The sequence below is a fragment of the Sinocyclocheilus rhinocerous genome, unplaced genomic scaffold (assembly GCF_001515625.1).
Source record: "Sinocyclocheilus rhinocerous isolate Xijiao unplaced genomic scaffold, SAMN03320098_v1.1 scaffold444, whole genome shotgun sequence".
Classification (NCBI taxonomy): domain Eukaryota; kingdom Metazoa; phylum Chordata; class Actinopteri; order Cypriniformes; family Cyprinidae; genus Sinocyclocheilus; species Sinocyclocheilus rhinocerous.
Window position 1 is genome coordinate 1,097,431 of NW_015645540.1, and position 16,399 is coordinate 1,113,829.

Consider the following 16,399-nt stretch of genomic DNA (forward strand, 5'->3'; position numbering starts at 1 on the left):
TCGTAACGGGTGAATCGTATCGCATCGCATCGGTAGCTGCTTCATATGTATCTTTAATGTATCGTATCGTTGGCTATGCATCGAGATGCGTATCGTATCGGCCTCAGTCATGAGATGCACATCCCTAATAAATATATATATATATATATATATATTTCTTGAATACATTAAACTTTTTGAATAAGTAAATGTGATGTGATGTCTGCTTTAAAGGTGAAGTGTTAAATTCGTTTTCAGGTGTGTTAATTTGATTTCAGGTGTAGTAATTTTTTATGTAAGTCGGCAGCCCTTTGGTGTTCCCCTTCTCTTTCTAAGGCTGGAGAACTGGAAATTTGAGGAGTGGGGTGATCAGGTGACTGTTGTGTCATGTGACATGAGGGAATGGACAGCTCCAGAGAAAGCAGATATCATTGTGAGCGAGCTTTTAGGGTCATTCGGAGACAATGAGCTTTCACCCGAGTGCCTTGATGGAGCACAGCACTTCCTCAAAGGTTTGATATGAAATCATCTTTGTCTTTTCTTTTAAAATTCTATGATTTTTTTGATATGCCCTGTTTTACATCTTTTGATCAGCTCATGGATGTTTGTTTTCTCTTAGATGATGGTATAAGCATTCCCTGCTCTTACACGTCTTTCCTGGCTCCGCTGTCCTCCTCTAAACTTTATAATGAAGTGCGTGGGTGTCGGGAGCGAGACAAAGACCCTGAGTGCCATTTTGAGACACCGTATGTTGTTAGACTACACAACTTCCACCAACTTGCAGACCCCAAACCCTGCTTCACCTTTGTACATCCCACCACAGGTACAAGATCATGCAGAGACAGACACATAGATGCCAAAAAGACCATATGTACTGCGAAAATCCCTTTCTATGAAGCCATTAACTTGTGATCTTTACCCTGTACAGATATGAATAATAACCGGTATCAATGTCTACGATTCTCCATTGGTTGTAATTCAGTGCTTCACGGCTTTGCTGGATACTTCGAGGCCACACTCTACAAAGATGTCACGCTCAGTAAGTATTTTGTAGTAGCAGTGTTTGTGGCACACAATGTCAGTTTTAAGCCTGTTTCACAATGTAAGGCTTGCAATGTTCATAAATTTCTGGGTTACCACATTGAGTGTATTCTGTAATAATGGCCACAAATTGCATTGTTATCAGGAGAGGGCAATTGAAAATCATGTACATAAAGAATACAATTAAATTTCCATCCAAATAGTAGACAAAGTGTTGAAATTATCTGTATTGAGTATTGTGTCTTGCTTTGTGTGGCACTTTCAACAACTATTGCCATCTTGCAGGTATAAAACCTGAAACACACTCTCCTGGGATGTTCTCCTGGTTCCCCATCCTATTCCCTTTGAAAGTAAGTTCATGAAAGAAGTAGAACTTTTTTTTCTATACTTTTTTTCTGTAACTCTTGTGTTTTTGTAAATCTGCTTTTAAAGATAGCTTCAGATGCTGACATGGCATTAAAATCTGTACTACTACTATATTTGTGTACTGCATGAAATACAAGCATACACTACACTACTAATAAAAGTAATGAATATTAGGTTGCATTAATCAAAAGTGACAGACAAAAAAATGTATTTCAAATAAATGCTGTTCTTTGAACTTTCTATTAATCGTAGAATCCTGAAAATAAAGTATCTGTTTCCACTAAAATATTAAGCAGAACTGCTGCATTTTCAGCATTGATAATAATTAGCTATGTTTCTTGAGCAGCAAATCAGCATATTAGAATGATATCTGAAGGATCAAGTGACACTGAAGACTAGAGAAATGGCTACTAAAAATTCAGTTTTTCCATCACTGAAATAAATTACAATTTTAAACTATTCAAATTAATATATAAATAGAAAACAATTGTTTTAAATTGTTATAATTGTTTTTACCATATTACTGTTTTTACTGTATTTTATTTGATCAAAAATTTAGCCTTGATGACCGTAAGATATTTATTAAAAAAAAAAACCTGAATGATTCCATATTATAATTAAATTTATATTGTTTATAATAGTAGTTCCTCCACCCTGGATTATTTCACTGTTCATAACTAGCCATTTTTGGATTATTTTATTTTATTTTATTTTTTTATTTTTTTTACACTTAGAAGTTAGGAGTGCATTTTTCACTTAGCTCATCCCAGTGTATTCTGGGAATGCCTTCTCAGTGAGTGCTAGCATGCTTCATTTTAGCTCTCAGCTTATCTTTATATTTGACTTTTATCAAACAGTGCAGTTCCACTGATACTGTGTTGTTAATGCTGCTGTGTTTTATCTCAGTACTTGATTGCTATCCATCACACAATGTATGCACTTTCTTGTAAAACCATTTGGTGTGAACGTCTGCCATGGACATAAATACAGTTAGCACTTTCAGTTTGAAAGGAGCCAGCTAAGCACTGTCAAAGCGTGGCAGTTTATCAGCTCCCCAGTTAATGCGCTGAAGTGTACAGTCACGTTGGGAGTGTAATCCTAACACCTTTTTTTTCCCCCTCACTCTCTTCCCCAATGCAGCAGCCGATCTCGCTGTCCTGTGGCGATAACGTGAGTGTGAGGTTCTGGAGGTGCAACCATGGAAAGAAGGTCTGGTATGAATGGGCTGTGACTGAGCCTGTATGCTCTGCCATTCACAACCCTGCTGGGCGCTCTTACACCATCGGCCTGTAGCAAGACTCACATGCTGACATCTACTGACACATGGGGTTACACTGACTTATTTTTTGTCTTGTTTTTTTTTATTTTATAAACAATCTGATTTTCAGTCAAGTGGCAGGTTTAAATATCTTGTTTCAAGGGCCCAACTACACTCAAGGAGATCGTTCACCATGACAGCTATGTATCTTTAGCCATTTCTGTAATGTTCATAAGGATGGAAATTAAAACCGCACTTATGAGGTATCATTTAAAGCAATGCGCGATGTCCTGGTGCTCTTTCTTAGTTCAAACTTCTCTGATATTTCAAAAATATATTAACACAAAAGCTGTTAGTTTTTGAATACTATTATTTCTAGAACTGATTGTGTGAATCCGGCAGTCTATTTTTGTCACTCTACATAATACATCAGCCTTATTTTCCAATTGTCCACCAGTGCCCTGCAATGCCCCATGATGAGAATAATCATAGTATAATTTCCCCAGTTAGGAAACATATTCCATACTTTTATACAGTTTTTTTCCCCCCCTGTATTGTCATATAACGTGAATAAAAAAAGGTACAAAATTATGTGATCTTTTTCTCTGCTATATTTTAAAAAAATGCCTCAGGACAAACTCACTCCATTTCTTTAATCTATGAGTCTAGGGGTGTTGCAATATACAGTTATTAATGATGACCATGATATTTAAAAAATTAATTAATTAAAGGTTGATATTGTGTTAATATTACACGCACACAATTATATTGTAAATAATCCAGTGTCAGTAAATGTAGTTTACACTCCAGTATCGTAGGTGGTAGTATTGCACCTGCTATGAAGCAGATTATGAAATTAAAAAATCAAAATTAAATGTTAAACAGTCACAATTATGACGCGATGATAAAAAGACAATTATTACATGAAAATGGACTTATCTCAGTTTTAACTTTCGGTCTCATAATTATTATAATTATTATTTCTAGTCGACACTCCACCATAGTAGGTGGCGGTATTGCACCTTAAAACTCATTCTGTCTGCAGGAATTGCCGATTAACACAAAACATTAATTTGTTTATTCTTATGTACAGTTACGTGTGATTCATTGGCCAAAAAAAGAGAAAACACAATAAAGTTAAAGAATCATTTAAATTGTTTTTTTTTATCATTATAGTGAATTATTGTAAGTCATAATTTCATAATAAGTCTTAAAAGATCATCAAAACTCATGAAACAAAGTCATAATTGACCCAAGTCAAAATTATGAGATAAAGTGACATGAAAAATGAAATTGTTAAATTCTGCTTTATATGACAATTTACTTTGTCTACATTTTTGTTATAATTTTGACCTTTTATCTTATGATTTCAACTTTTTAACTTTCAATTATTACTTTTTGTCATAATTATTTCATATTCGATATGCATTATGACGTCTTATATTGTGACAGCCATAGTTGAGCCAATGTTGCTGTGTGGGGCTGGTCAGGATGCTCAAACAGAGCCACTGTGTTTACATGAACATTTTGATGCTGAAAATTATATAAAATGTAGATAAACATCAAAATGTCTTCTAGGCACAGAACAGTCACATTAGCTGTTGAATGTATTTAAGAGACAGAAGTAATTTGTAGCTAAATAATTAGGCAGGGAAACCATCAGCGCTGATTTTGTTCTCTCCGTTTACTCCTGAACACTCATTAAGAGAGCACAGCTTGTAAACAAGAAGATTTCTCCAGCAGTTTCTGCCAAGACATCTGAACCTATCATGCAGGGAATTTTCACAAATATCCGTTCAAGCACCAATGACTGTGATCCTTGTCTTCTTGGTGAGCAACTTTGGAAGACACTACAGAAGGTGATTGCTTTGTATTTTATTCAGTTATTCTGAAACACAAATTTCTTTGGAGTTAAATTTTACAAGCCTTTGCATCGTTTAGGTCATTGTTAAAATGTGCCAGTCTGAGGAGGTGGGCTTCCCCTGCTGAGTCTTGGTTTCTTCTACACAGAGCTACTTAGAACATCTTAGGGAGTTTCTTCACTGGCACTGTTATCTTTGGCAGCTCACTGGGGTGCATGCAAGACATTGTGTGTAAATCAGCTTTGGAATAGTACGCATTGTGAAAGCACTACAAATAAATCAAAATTTAGCTTTAGGAAAAAGCTTATTGATTTGCATGGCTGACTGAGAAGCTTTGTTCTTTGGCCAGAGAACAAATTTTTGTCACATGGCCCCTATAGCAAACATAATTGTGGCCTTTTGAAGTGCTGAAAAAAAAATGTTACAGCCCTGTTATGCAAATATATGTGTCTGCCGGACACAGACACCGACAGACAACCAGCAGTGGCCTTAAAAAAAGAGATCGGACTCCTCAGTGCATGTGGTATTATTGTGGGTAAGTCTGTGTTTTATGCTTTACTTTTCCTCTTTTTATTCTCCTTGCACTTTATATGGTAGAAGAATCCATGTAGTTGATAAAAAAGCAGGCCTATAATTTGTGTCCTCTGAATTCATATAAGATGAGATGTTGATGCATATTCATGATATTTTGAAGAACTGTACATACAATAAAAATGAAAGGGGTCCAATATTTTTCAAACACCAATACATTTTTCAAAATATCCTCTTCCACAGAAGAAAGATCATCATACTGGGTATAGGATATGTGCATAAAGTACATTATTAATTTAAATATTATATATTTAAATGACATAAATGAGAAATACAGCATATGAATGCTAACTCCATCCTAGCAGAGCAAACACAGCATGGAGTTGAAGCACAGGTAAGGGCCCAAGTAAGGATTATAAACGGAAGAGATTTATCACTAGGAGTCTGGTGTTAGGTAGCAAGTTTAAACTTAAACTAGGTCACTACATGGCATGTAATTTAGACTTGAATGCAAGAAGCTCACCATCATGTCTGCCAGTTATCTCACTGCTGGGTTAATGCGTGTTACCTGAGATTTTAGCTGTCAGTAGGTGTTTGGGTTACAGTAGGTCGGGTCACTATCTACCTGTGTGGTCCATTAACAGGTGCTGTTGTTTTGGCAATAGTAAGTGTGTGTGTGTGATCATTTGGTTTTAAGGCCTCAGGTTTTACACACAAAAGTGGGATGTTGGTTAAAGATCGGTGTTGTCAAAACATTTGTAGGTTTAGGTTTTTGAAAGTGTCATGAATTGGATAGTTGTTCATACCTCTTGTCATGTCTGTTCCTGTTGTAGCTTGGGATAAAACCCCAAAACAGTGATGTTTAATACATTGACAACAACTGTTTTTCAATCCTCTGATTAACATTTAATATTCAGATGACCTAAGAATGACCTTGATGGTTAGATGAATTATATATATATATATATATATTACCCTCTCAAAAGTGCTTCCCCCATGCATTAATTTACATAGTTTATATATTTACAGGTGCTTGTTTGTTTTTGGTGTTCATTTGTTTTATATTTTCGTCTTTCTCTATTTTTTTCATTTGCAAGGACAATAAATGAATATGAAGAAACAGGATAAAATAGTAGAATAGAAGATTGTTTCTTATTTTGTGCAAAAATAAATAATGAAGTAAAGGGACTCAGGAAGGTGCTTCAATTAATAATAAATAAATAAAAACCAACAGCTTATTTCATTATCCCCTTGCCTTTTTTCCAAATCTCTGGAGAATTCCACCTCTAAACAAAGGAACTTTTCACTGCTCAAAATATTTTATATTCTTAATATTTTACCAGACTGGTTGAAACCAACCCTCAAGGTCACAAAGCACTGAAGAAAACCTTGTATAAGAGAGGAACACAGTTTGAGGCATGTGCAAAGAAGAGAAGAATACAGAGACAAAGAATTTTATAGGATATATACACTACTGTTCAAACGTTTGTAGTCGGTACGAGTTTTTTATTTTGTTGAAAGAAGTCTCTCATGCTCTTAAAGACAATTATTTGATCAAAAATACATCACAGACAGTAATATTGTGAGACATTATTAGAATTAAAAATAACTTTTTATTTTAATTTATTCCTGGCAAATTATGACTCCAGTCTTCAGTCAAATGATCCTTCATAATATAGTCTAATATGCTGATATGGTGCTTATTATTATCAATGTTCAAAGAATTTGTGCTGCTTAACAATTGTGTGGAAACCATTACACTTTTTTAGGGTCCTTTGATGAATATAAAAAGAACAAAATAAATGTTTTGTAACATTTTAATGCATCAATTTTCAATTGAATGCATTCTTGCAAAATAAAAGGATAATAAATCCCAATAAATCTGACTCTAAACTTTTGAATGGTTGAGCAATGAACATCCAATAACCCACATGTGCTTGTTCATGGGGGCGTGTTTAGTGTTTTGGGGGCCCTCAGCAAGTGGTCCCTCAGTAGAAATCCCCCTGGACCGCGGGGTTGTGCATTAATTGAGAGTTGGACTAACTGCTTCCACTTATCTGGCAAGGCTTTCTTTTAAATACTGAAACATGGCAGTGGGGATTTACTTGCTTTCAGACACAATCATCAATGGGCTCCTTCTATTAACTCTTCTTGCCTGTTTGTTGTCATTTTCCCAGGTAACATCATTGGGTCTGGGATCTTTGTAAGTCCAAAGGGTGTTTTGGAAAATTCCAGCTCAGTGGGTCTGGCTCTCATCGTGTGGACTCTCACTGGCGTCATCACTGCCATCAGTGCTCTGTGCTATGCTGAACTGGGAGTCACAATCCCAAAGTCAGGCGGAGACTATTCCTATGTTAAGGACATCTTTGGCGAGCTTGCTGGGTAAGACTGACTCATTTATTTAGATGTAATGTAATGTGAGGACTGACAGGACTTGTCTTCTGAATAGGTTTCTAAGGCTGTGGATTGCAGTGTTGGTGATCTATCCAACTAACCAGGCTGTGATTGCCCTCACATTTGCCAATTACGCATTGCAGCCTCTCTTCCCTTCCTGCTTCCCTCCAGAGAGAGCGCTGGGTCTGCTCGCCGCCGTCTGCCTGTGTAAGTAAATGCTCACAATTTAAACATGCTTTGGGGCTAAGTTGCATTCTCCATGACAAAAACGTTTTATCCAAGAACATGGGTAGTAACTGATTACATGCAATCTGGACTATGTAATCAGATTCCAAAAATTAAGTACTTGTAATTAGATTAAATTACATTTATAATACTCGTGATCATACTACAGTTACTCTTTTTATTATTTTATTACATATTATTCACACAACAGCAATAAATTGTAATTTATTCATAATTTATTGATTCTCACTAATTCTTCTTTTTCATCTTTTACGTTTTCCCTTCTAAAATAGCCTACCCTTATATACATTCAGAAAGTCTTCCAGTTTTGTGGACATTTACACAAAGATCAGTCACTAGTCAGGTGGCTATAATTACACAGGAAAATTGAGAGGCCACAAAGCATTTGAACACTTCTTATTTTAATTATCACTCGGTGGGTTTTTAACCATGTATTTCCATGTATTATGTCTTTGGAAGGCTTTTGTCTTTCAGACACATTCAAATGCATTATTTCTTATTTACATGTAACACAGGGATCCTCAAACTTTTTTGGCAGCCAAAACCTCTTTCACAATATATTTACTTGCAGTATCCCCTGAGGTTTTAATGTAATAATTTAATAATTAAGTCACATGTTAAGTCACATTGCATGCTCTCAGTTCTCTGATGTCACATGACATGCAGGTGAACAATAAAATATTTAATCTATTTTAGTATGTCTTTTATTTTGATTGTTGTTATTTTAATTTGATTTATGTTAATTTAATATTTTTCTGATTTAATGAATTGCTCGGTTTCCATTACACTTAAAAACCCCAGTTTGGGAAACTTTGATGTAATGTTATGTTGTTCCTGTGGCTCAGTGATAGAGCATTGCGTTTTAAGCGTCTGCTAAATGCATAAATGTAAATGTCAAGTAATGGATTACGTTACTAACTACAATGTTTGTCATGTAATTTGAACCTACAATCACAAAACGGACTACAATTTGTATATATCGTTTTTTTAATCACAATTTTTTTATCTTCACTTAATTGTAAGTTCACTGTTATTTTATTTATTTTTTTTTATTTATCCCCCCCCCCTGTGAGCATTTGGCTTGACCGCAGGAAGCACTTTGAATCAGAAACGTAGCTTTTCATAACCTCTTTTTGTTCAGGAACAGGTTAGCTCTACATAAACTATATTAATACATAATTGCAGTAAATGAACTGAATTATGTCAGCTTTGTGACTCATGATGGGAGGGTTTCCAAAGAGCTTGTTCATACAGATCTGAATCATGCAGGGTGTTCTCTTGCAAGAGCTCCAATTGTACATGCAGTATTGAGAGTGTTTGTAGACCACATGTCCTTAGCTTTTTCCAAAGCCGTGGAACAATGTTGTCTGGCAACTTTAATCATTGTTGAAGCTTAAACCTGTTGGCAGTTCTTGCTTTGTTTTCCATCTTTAATCTAAAGCTCTTATTTTCATGTTTGTGAATGTTGCCGTAACAGTATTGATTAAGTATTTTCAAACAGCAGCTTGTTTTGTTAGAATTTTAAGTCGGAGAGTATATAGCCTATAACATTTGACTGACTTCATTCTTCATTCAGTGTAACTTATAATTTGTTCTTTTCCTTGTAGTACTGTTAACTTGGATTAACTGCTTCAGTGTCCGCTGGGCGACGCGTGTACAGGATGTGTTCACCACAGGCAAACTCCTCGCCCTCTGCCTCATCATCATCATGGGCATTGTGCAGATCTGCAAGGGTAACTTCTAACAGTACAGTCCATAGTGCATTTAGATCCATACATTCATTAACATCACTCATAAACATATTTTACTCATATTTCACTGATATTGTTTTCCATATTTTAACAGATTTGTCAGGTCGCCTCTTTTCTTTATTTTTTATTTTGATTGCATATATGACAATAACTCATTCCAGCATTATTTTTGTTCAGTTGCTGTTTACCAAAATGTTGATATAAACTACATGTCTTAGCTGCAGTCATAAATAATAAAGCTGTTTTCCTTCTTTCAAATCAACCTCACCATAAGTCACCAAACAGTCAAGTTGAGTTTTTTCCTTAAAATTGATGACAATAGCACAAATGTTTTATTCCAAAATGTTTTCGTTCTTGACATTTCCAGAGCATGTGCCTTAATTATTTCTGCATTATCAGCATAAAATTGTTGGCATTTGAAGGTGTGCTGATAGAAATAATGGCATTTCATAGAGAGTGAGATATGTGCAATTTCTCCGAGAGCTCATGAAAGCCATGATGAATGAAAAGTTCAAAAGAACAGCATTTATTTGAAATAGAAATCGTATGCAACATTATACATGTCTTTACTGCATACTGCATCCTTGCTGAATAAAAGTATTAAAAAACATTTGAATGGTAGCATATATATCTGTATAGATAGATAGATAGATAGATAGATCTTATAATACCATTCTTTTATACTACTGCCATAAAGATACAGTACAAGAAAACAATGAAATCTGTGTTTGGCTTGTTTAACTCAGTTTTAGATGTGAACATAAAGGGCTTGAATATAAGAGGGCATTAAGCTAAGAGTATTACGTAGGCATACTTTTCATATTTGACACATTTTTGCACTATAAACAAAAGAGCATAAATCCATTAAGCACAGACAAGCTCACATATGAATTCGACTGTCATGCTGGGTTCGTATAGACAGATAGATAGATAGATAGATAGATAGATAGATCTTATAATACCATTCTTTTATACTACTGCCATAAAGATACAGTACAAGAAAACAATGAAATCTGTGTTTGGCTTGTTTAACTCAGTTTTAGATGTGAACATAAAGGGCTTGAATATAAGAGGGCATTAAGCTAAGAGTATTACGTAGGCATACTTTTCATATTTGACACATTTTTGCACTATAAACAAAAGAGCATAAATCCATTAAGCACAGACAAGCTCACATATGAATTTGACTGTCGTGCTGGGTTATTTGTAGTCTGCTGCTTGCTTTTATATGTTTAATATCCCAAGCACAAAAAAGGAACGTTGAATGTCTTCTTTATAAAAGCCTCAAAGAAAGAACTATTGGTTTTGATAATGGAAACTATACTTTGCGACTGTCATGCTGGGTTATTTGTAGTCTGCTGCTTGCTTTTATGTTTAATATCCCAAGCACAAAAAAGGAACGTTGAATGTCTTCTTTATAAAAGCCTCAAAGAAAGAACTATTGGTTTTGATAATGGAAACTATACTTTTGGTTAAATACGAGTACTTAACAATGCATATTATGCTTTCCTGCAGTAAATGTAATGAAAAGAAATTAAATTGATTATGCGGTAGTTAATACAACTTTTTCCATTCATTTAAATACTCTCTACATATTAATTCAGGCGTAGCACATAAAATGCTTCTCTGTACTGTGTCTCCAGGTCATTTTTATTGGTTGGAACCAGAACATGCATTTCATCCTCTCCAGCCCTATGACATGAGCCGCATTGCACTCGCTTTCCTCCAGGGCTCCTTCGCTTATGCAGGCTGGAACTTTCTTAATTATGTAACAGAAGAGCTCATTGACCCCTACAGGTACACTGCCATTTGTCAGGGAAAATGTACAGTGAGAGACAAAATAAAAAATCTTAATGAGAAATAATTCCAGATGTTTCTCTGAGATTATTTTATGCAATAATTGTATTGCTAAATATGTGAAAAATGAAAAATAAATTTAAAAAAAATACAAATAAACATTTACTTCCAGTATCTTTATGTAAGGTTTTCACATAAGGATTTTAACACATTAAATATCCAATTTTAATTGCAGAAATAACACATTATTTTCCCCAACCCTAAAACAAATATAAATACAAATACAGTGTCATGTAAACTGTCATGAATAACATACACCATAACCACATACACATTGTTTTATCTGGTTACTTGGTTCAACTGAAATTAATTGCGGGAAAAAAGTATATCGTAATGTCTCAGTTTTTCTCCTAGATAGCATTGAAATAGAATGGAAAGTATTTTCCATTCAGATTATTCTCCTGAGGAAAAAATGTAACATGTGAGTAAACTCACGTATGTCCTCTATAGAGTTTCAAAAGTATATCAAACTGTTCAGGTTTATCAAGATACCAAAAATTAAAAGTCCTACAGAGATTCCTACATAAATATTTCTCATCAAATTCTTCCAAAATGAAAGTTATTATGCTGTCCATATTCATTTTATTCGCTTTTATTGTTTATCAGTCATTTGTATCTGTTTTTATTTCTCCTGAGAAACATCTGAGACAAAAAAAGTGAATGGCAAACATTTTGTTTTTCTGAGAATATGCAGACATTTATGTATAACGATAATTTATGTACAACAACTGGTGTGCTGTAAATTCTATAAATGTTATCATTTTAAATACCAAAGTATTCCCGATCTGGGCAGTACAGGTTTGCCCAAGACTAACAATCGAGATTCAGCCCAGGTTCTCTCTTTACAGGAACCTGCCTCGTGCAATCTTCATCTCAATCCCTCTAGTCACTTTCGTCTATGTATGTGCGAATATTGCATATGTTACAGCAATGAGCCCTCAGGAACTGATGGCCTCCAATGCTGTGTGCTGTGGTGAGTCTGCTTACCTGTATAAACTTTGCCTTCTTTTTCTCTTTAATCTCCATCAGACATTTGGTGAAAAGCTGCTCAGGGTGATGTCGTGGATCATGCCCATCTCTGTGGCTCTGTCCACCTTCGGAGGGGTTAATGGTTCCCTTTTCACGTCATCTAGGTCAGTCTTTATGCCGTGTTATTGCTTAATTACTCATTCAGTTTGCATTACATTTTAATGTCAGTGGATTTCTTTGTATCATCAGGTTGATTGACAGTTGTTCTTTCTCAGGTTATTCTTTGCAGGTGCGAGGGAAGGGCATCTTCCCCATCTGTTGGCAAGGATTCATGTGAACTGCTGTACACCTATCCCAGCTTTGCTTTTCACTGTGAGATCTTTCTTTCATTACTTAAAGGAATGGTTGGCCCCAAAATGAAATTTTGCTGAAATTTTACTCACCCTCAGGCCATCTAAATATAGATGATTTATTTATTTTTTCATAAGAACAAATTTGGAGAAATTTCGCATCTTCCCCGTCTGTTGGCAAGGATTCATGTGAACTGCTGTACACCCATCCCAGCTTTGCTTTTCACTGTGAGATCTTTCTTTCATTCCTTAAAGGAATAGTTGCCCCCAAAATGAAATTTTGCTGAAATTTTACTCACCCTCAGGCCATCTAAATATAGATGATTTATTTATTTTTTCATAAGAACAAATTTGGAGAAATTTCGTATTACACAATTGGCTTACCAATGGATCCTCTGCAGTGAATGGGTGCCGTCAGAATGAAAGTCCAAACAGCTGATAAAAACAGAGTAATGCACATGTAATCCGCACGACTCCAGTCCATCAGTTAACATCTTGTGAAGCAAAAAGCTGCCTGTCTGTAATAAACAAATTCATCATTAAGACATTTTTAGCTTCATTGTAACATTTTTTCACTGGAGAAAGCATTATTATGGATCATAGACTGGTGTATTGGCCGTAGTCAACGGTTTAAAGTTAAAATACCTGAATGATTTGTTTCTCACATGTGTCATGCGGATTACTTGTGCATTATTATTATGTTTTGATCAGCTGTTTGGACACTCATTCTGACGGCACCCATTCACTGCAGTTGATCCATTGGTGAGCAAGTGATGTAATGCTAAATTTCTCAGAATCTGTTCTGACGAAGAAACAAACTCATCTACATCTTGGATGGCCTGAGGCTGAGTACATTTTTACTCAAATTGTCATTTTTGTGTGAACTATTCCTTTAAATAATCTAAAAATCTTTGTTTTTGTAAGTATACAGTGTGTTGGTGTGTGCTTATATTCAAATCAAATACTGCTTTGTTTGATAGTGTATATCAACTCTGCTGATGTTGTGCACCATTGACATATACACCCTCATCAACTATGTTGGCTTCATAAACTACCTGTTTTATGGGGTCACTGTTGCTGGACAAATTGTGCTTCGCATTAAAGAACCAGACATACATCGGCCAATCAAGGTAAGTCTGAATCCTAATGACTTTATTTTGTAGTTTTTACAGTGTTAAACCTCAAGAGCTGTCAGATCTCAGCCTTTGCTGTGAACAGTAATGATGTATAATTATACATTTTCTTTTTTGGGTGGGGGGAGGGGGGCTGTGCAATTGTAGTCCTTTAACGTAATCAACAGGTTTCACTTCACAGGTGAGCTTGGCATGGCCAGTAATTTTCCTGATTTTCTGGACATTCCTGCTGATCTTCTCTTTGTACTCGGAGCCTGTGGTGTGTGGCATAGGTCTGGCCATCATGTTGTCAGGTGTTCCTGTATATTTATTTGGCGTCTATTGGGAAAACAAGCCCAAGAGCTTCAACTCATTTGTTGGTATGATAATATCTTAAATCTCAATTAATATTGATGGATGAAAATGATGTACAAATGTCAGTTATATTTGCAATATTTGCACTAAACGGATTGTGAATGAAGCCTACAGAGGCTACTAAAGACATTCCATCTGCTGTTGTCTGTCTACATAGTTAAACTGAATCATTTGTGGCAGAAGTTGTTCATGGTAGTATATCCCTCTGAGGGCAGTGAAAGATGGAAATGAAGACAAAGAGGAAGTTGGATAGGATTACAGGAAGTACATTTCCTGATTCATTAATGGATATTTATTCATCAGCTAAACTTAAGCAATTTGAGTCTGGTAGGTTTTGAAAATGCAAAACAAACATGCACATAGTGTGGAGAATAATTTAATAACTAAAAAAGTATTTTTCATTTGAAAGATACTCAAATTGTCATTTTTGTGTGAACTATTCCTTTAAATAATCTAAAAATCTTTGTTTTTGTAAGTATACAGTGTGTTGGTGTGTGCTTATATTCAAATCAAATACTGCTTTGTTTGATAGTGTATATCAACTCTGCTGATGTTGTGCACCATTGACATATACACCCTCATCAACTATGTTGGCTTCATAAACTACCTGTTTTATGGGGTCACTGTTGCTGGACAAATTGTGCTTCGCATTAAAGAACCAGACATACATCGGCCAATCAAGGTAAGTCTGAATCCTAATGACTTTATTTTGTAGTTTTTACAGTGTTAAACCTCAAGAGCTGTCAGATCTCAGCCTTTGCTGTGAACAGTAATGATGTATAATTATACATTTTCTTTTTTGGGTGGGGGGAGGGGGGCTGTGCAATTGTAGTCCTTTAACGTAATCAACAGGTTTCACTTCACAGGTGAGCTTGGCATGGCCAGTAATTTTCCTGATTTTCTGGACATTCCTGCTGATCTTCTCTTTGTACTCGGAGCCTGTGGTGTGTGGCATAGGTCTGGCCATCATGTTGTCAGGTGTTCCTGTATATTTATTTGGCGTCTATTGGGAAAACAAGCCCAAGAGCTTCAACTCATTTGTTGGTATGATAATATCTTAAATCTCAATTAATATTGATGGATGAAAATGATGTACAAATGTCAGTTATATTTGCAATATTTGCACTAAACGGATTGTGAATGAAGCCTACAGAGGCTACTAAAGACATTCCATCTGCTTCAGATTTCACTTCACTTCCTACTATATCTTATTCCAGTTTACCTATTTATGAGAGACTAGTATCTCATTTGTGCCTGTTGCTACCAAATGAATAGACTTTCATTAGACTTACGTTACAAAAGATTTCTGGAAAAAAAACATTCACAAAAAAAAAAAGTAGTAGTAAGAAATGCTATTTTGAGTACTAACTCAGCATATTAGATTGACTTTGGGATCATGTTACACTGAAGACTGGAATAATGACTGCACATAAACAATTTAAATGACATTTTTGATCAAGTAAATGGAGCCTTGATGAACAAAAGACTAAAAACATTACTGACCACACACTTTTGCACATTAGCGTACTAGTAAAATTGAAATAGGTAGGCCTGTCAGCAACAGCCAGAAAACGATATTAGTTATTTTATGGAATACACGTTCAGATGGCTTGTCATACTTTGTTACATTCATTGTATAATTTACCATAAAAATATTCGAAAAATCAGTAAATAGTGTATGGGTCCTTTAAATACACACTGCACACACGCATTTTTCCAGTTCCAGAGCAGCTGGACGGGAATGAATGGCACACCCGGATGGCGGAAGTTGCGCTTATACTATGAGGCTTATGGACACATTTGTAAATACTCTTACAGCGTAAAGTTACTCGCACAGTAAAATACCTCGTCTGGTTAACAACGGTTACATCGCAAGGTTGAACAGAAGAGAAGGAGCGGATGAATTAGGCACTGAGCAGCCGGCAGTCTTCGGCGATTGTAATTACTGCGCTGCCAAAAGGTAAGACGACGAGCCGGAGATCAGATGCTGGAACGTCAGCGGACAGAAACACAGGTTGACAACACTCGGGACCTGAACAAACGACTTGCCACCGAAAAAGTATAAGTAATACTCAATTTAAACACAAACAGATGCAGTGTTCCACAAAGCAAGAATGCCGCGCTAATTTATCGCAGTTTTCATGTCTTTCCTGTCGTTATCGTCTGACTGTTGACGTTTCATCAGTATTATATTGCATCTGATTTGGCTGCACACACAGCGTTTGTGTTTGAAGATGGTGGATCGAGGAAACTGTCTATATATGAACACATGGACTGCGCTGTAAATAATATATATGATGACGGTTGT

General features: G+C 35.6%; 1 protein-coding gene and 1 pseudogene across 1 annotated transcript in view; both read left to right on the forward strand.

The window, feature by feature from the left end:
* LOC107706342 (protein arginine N-methyltransferase 5) overlaps positions 1-2,751 on the forward strand; it is a 13,307-nt gene extending 10,556 nt beyond the window's left edge. The window contains exons 12-16 of the mRNA XM_016510018.1: positions 316-491; positions 599-802; positions 908-1,018; positions 1,306-1,370; positions 2,527-2,751. Coding sequence (XP_016365504.1) covers positions 316-491; positions 599-802; positions 908-1,018; positions 1,306-1,370; positions 2,527-2,679 — 709 coding nt within the window. The 3' untranslated portion in view covers positions 2,680-2,751. The remainder of the gene's footprint in view (positions 1-315; positions 492-598; positions 803-907; positions 1,019-1,305; positions 1,371-2,526) is intronic.
* Positions 2,752-4,950: 2,199 nt separating this feature from the next.
* LOC107706286 (large neutral amino acids transporter small subunit 2-like) lies at positions 4,951-14,443 on the forward strand (annotated as a pseudogene).
* The last annotated feature ends 1,956 nt before the right edge of the window (positions 14,444-16,399 follow it).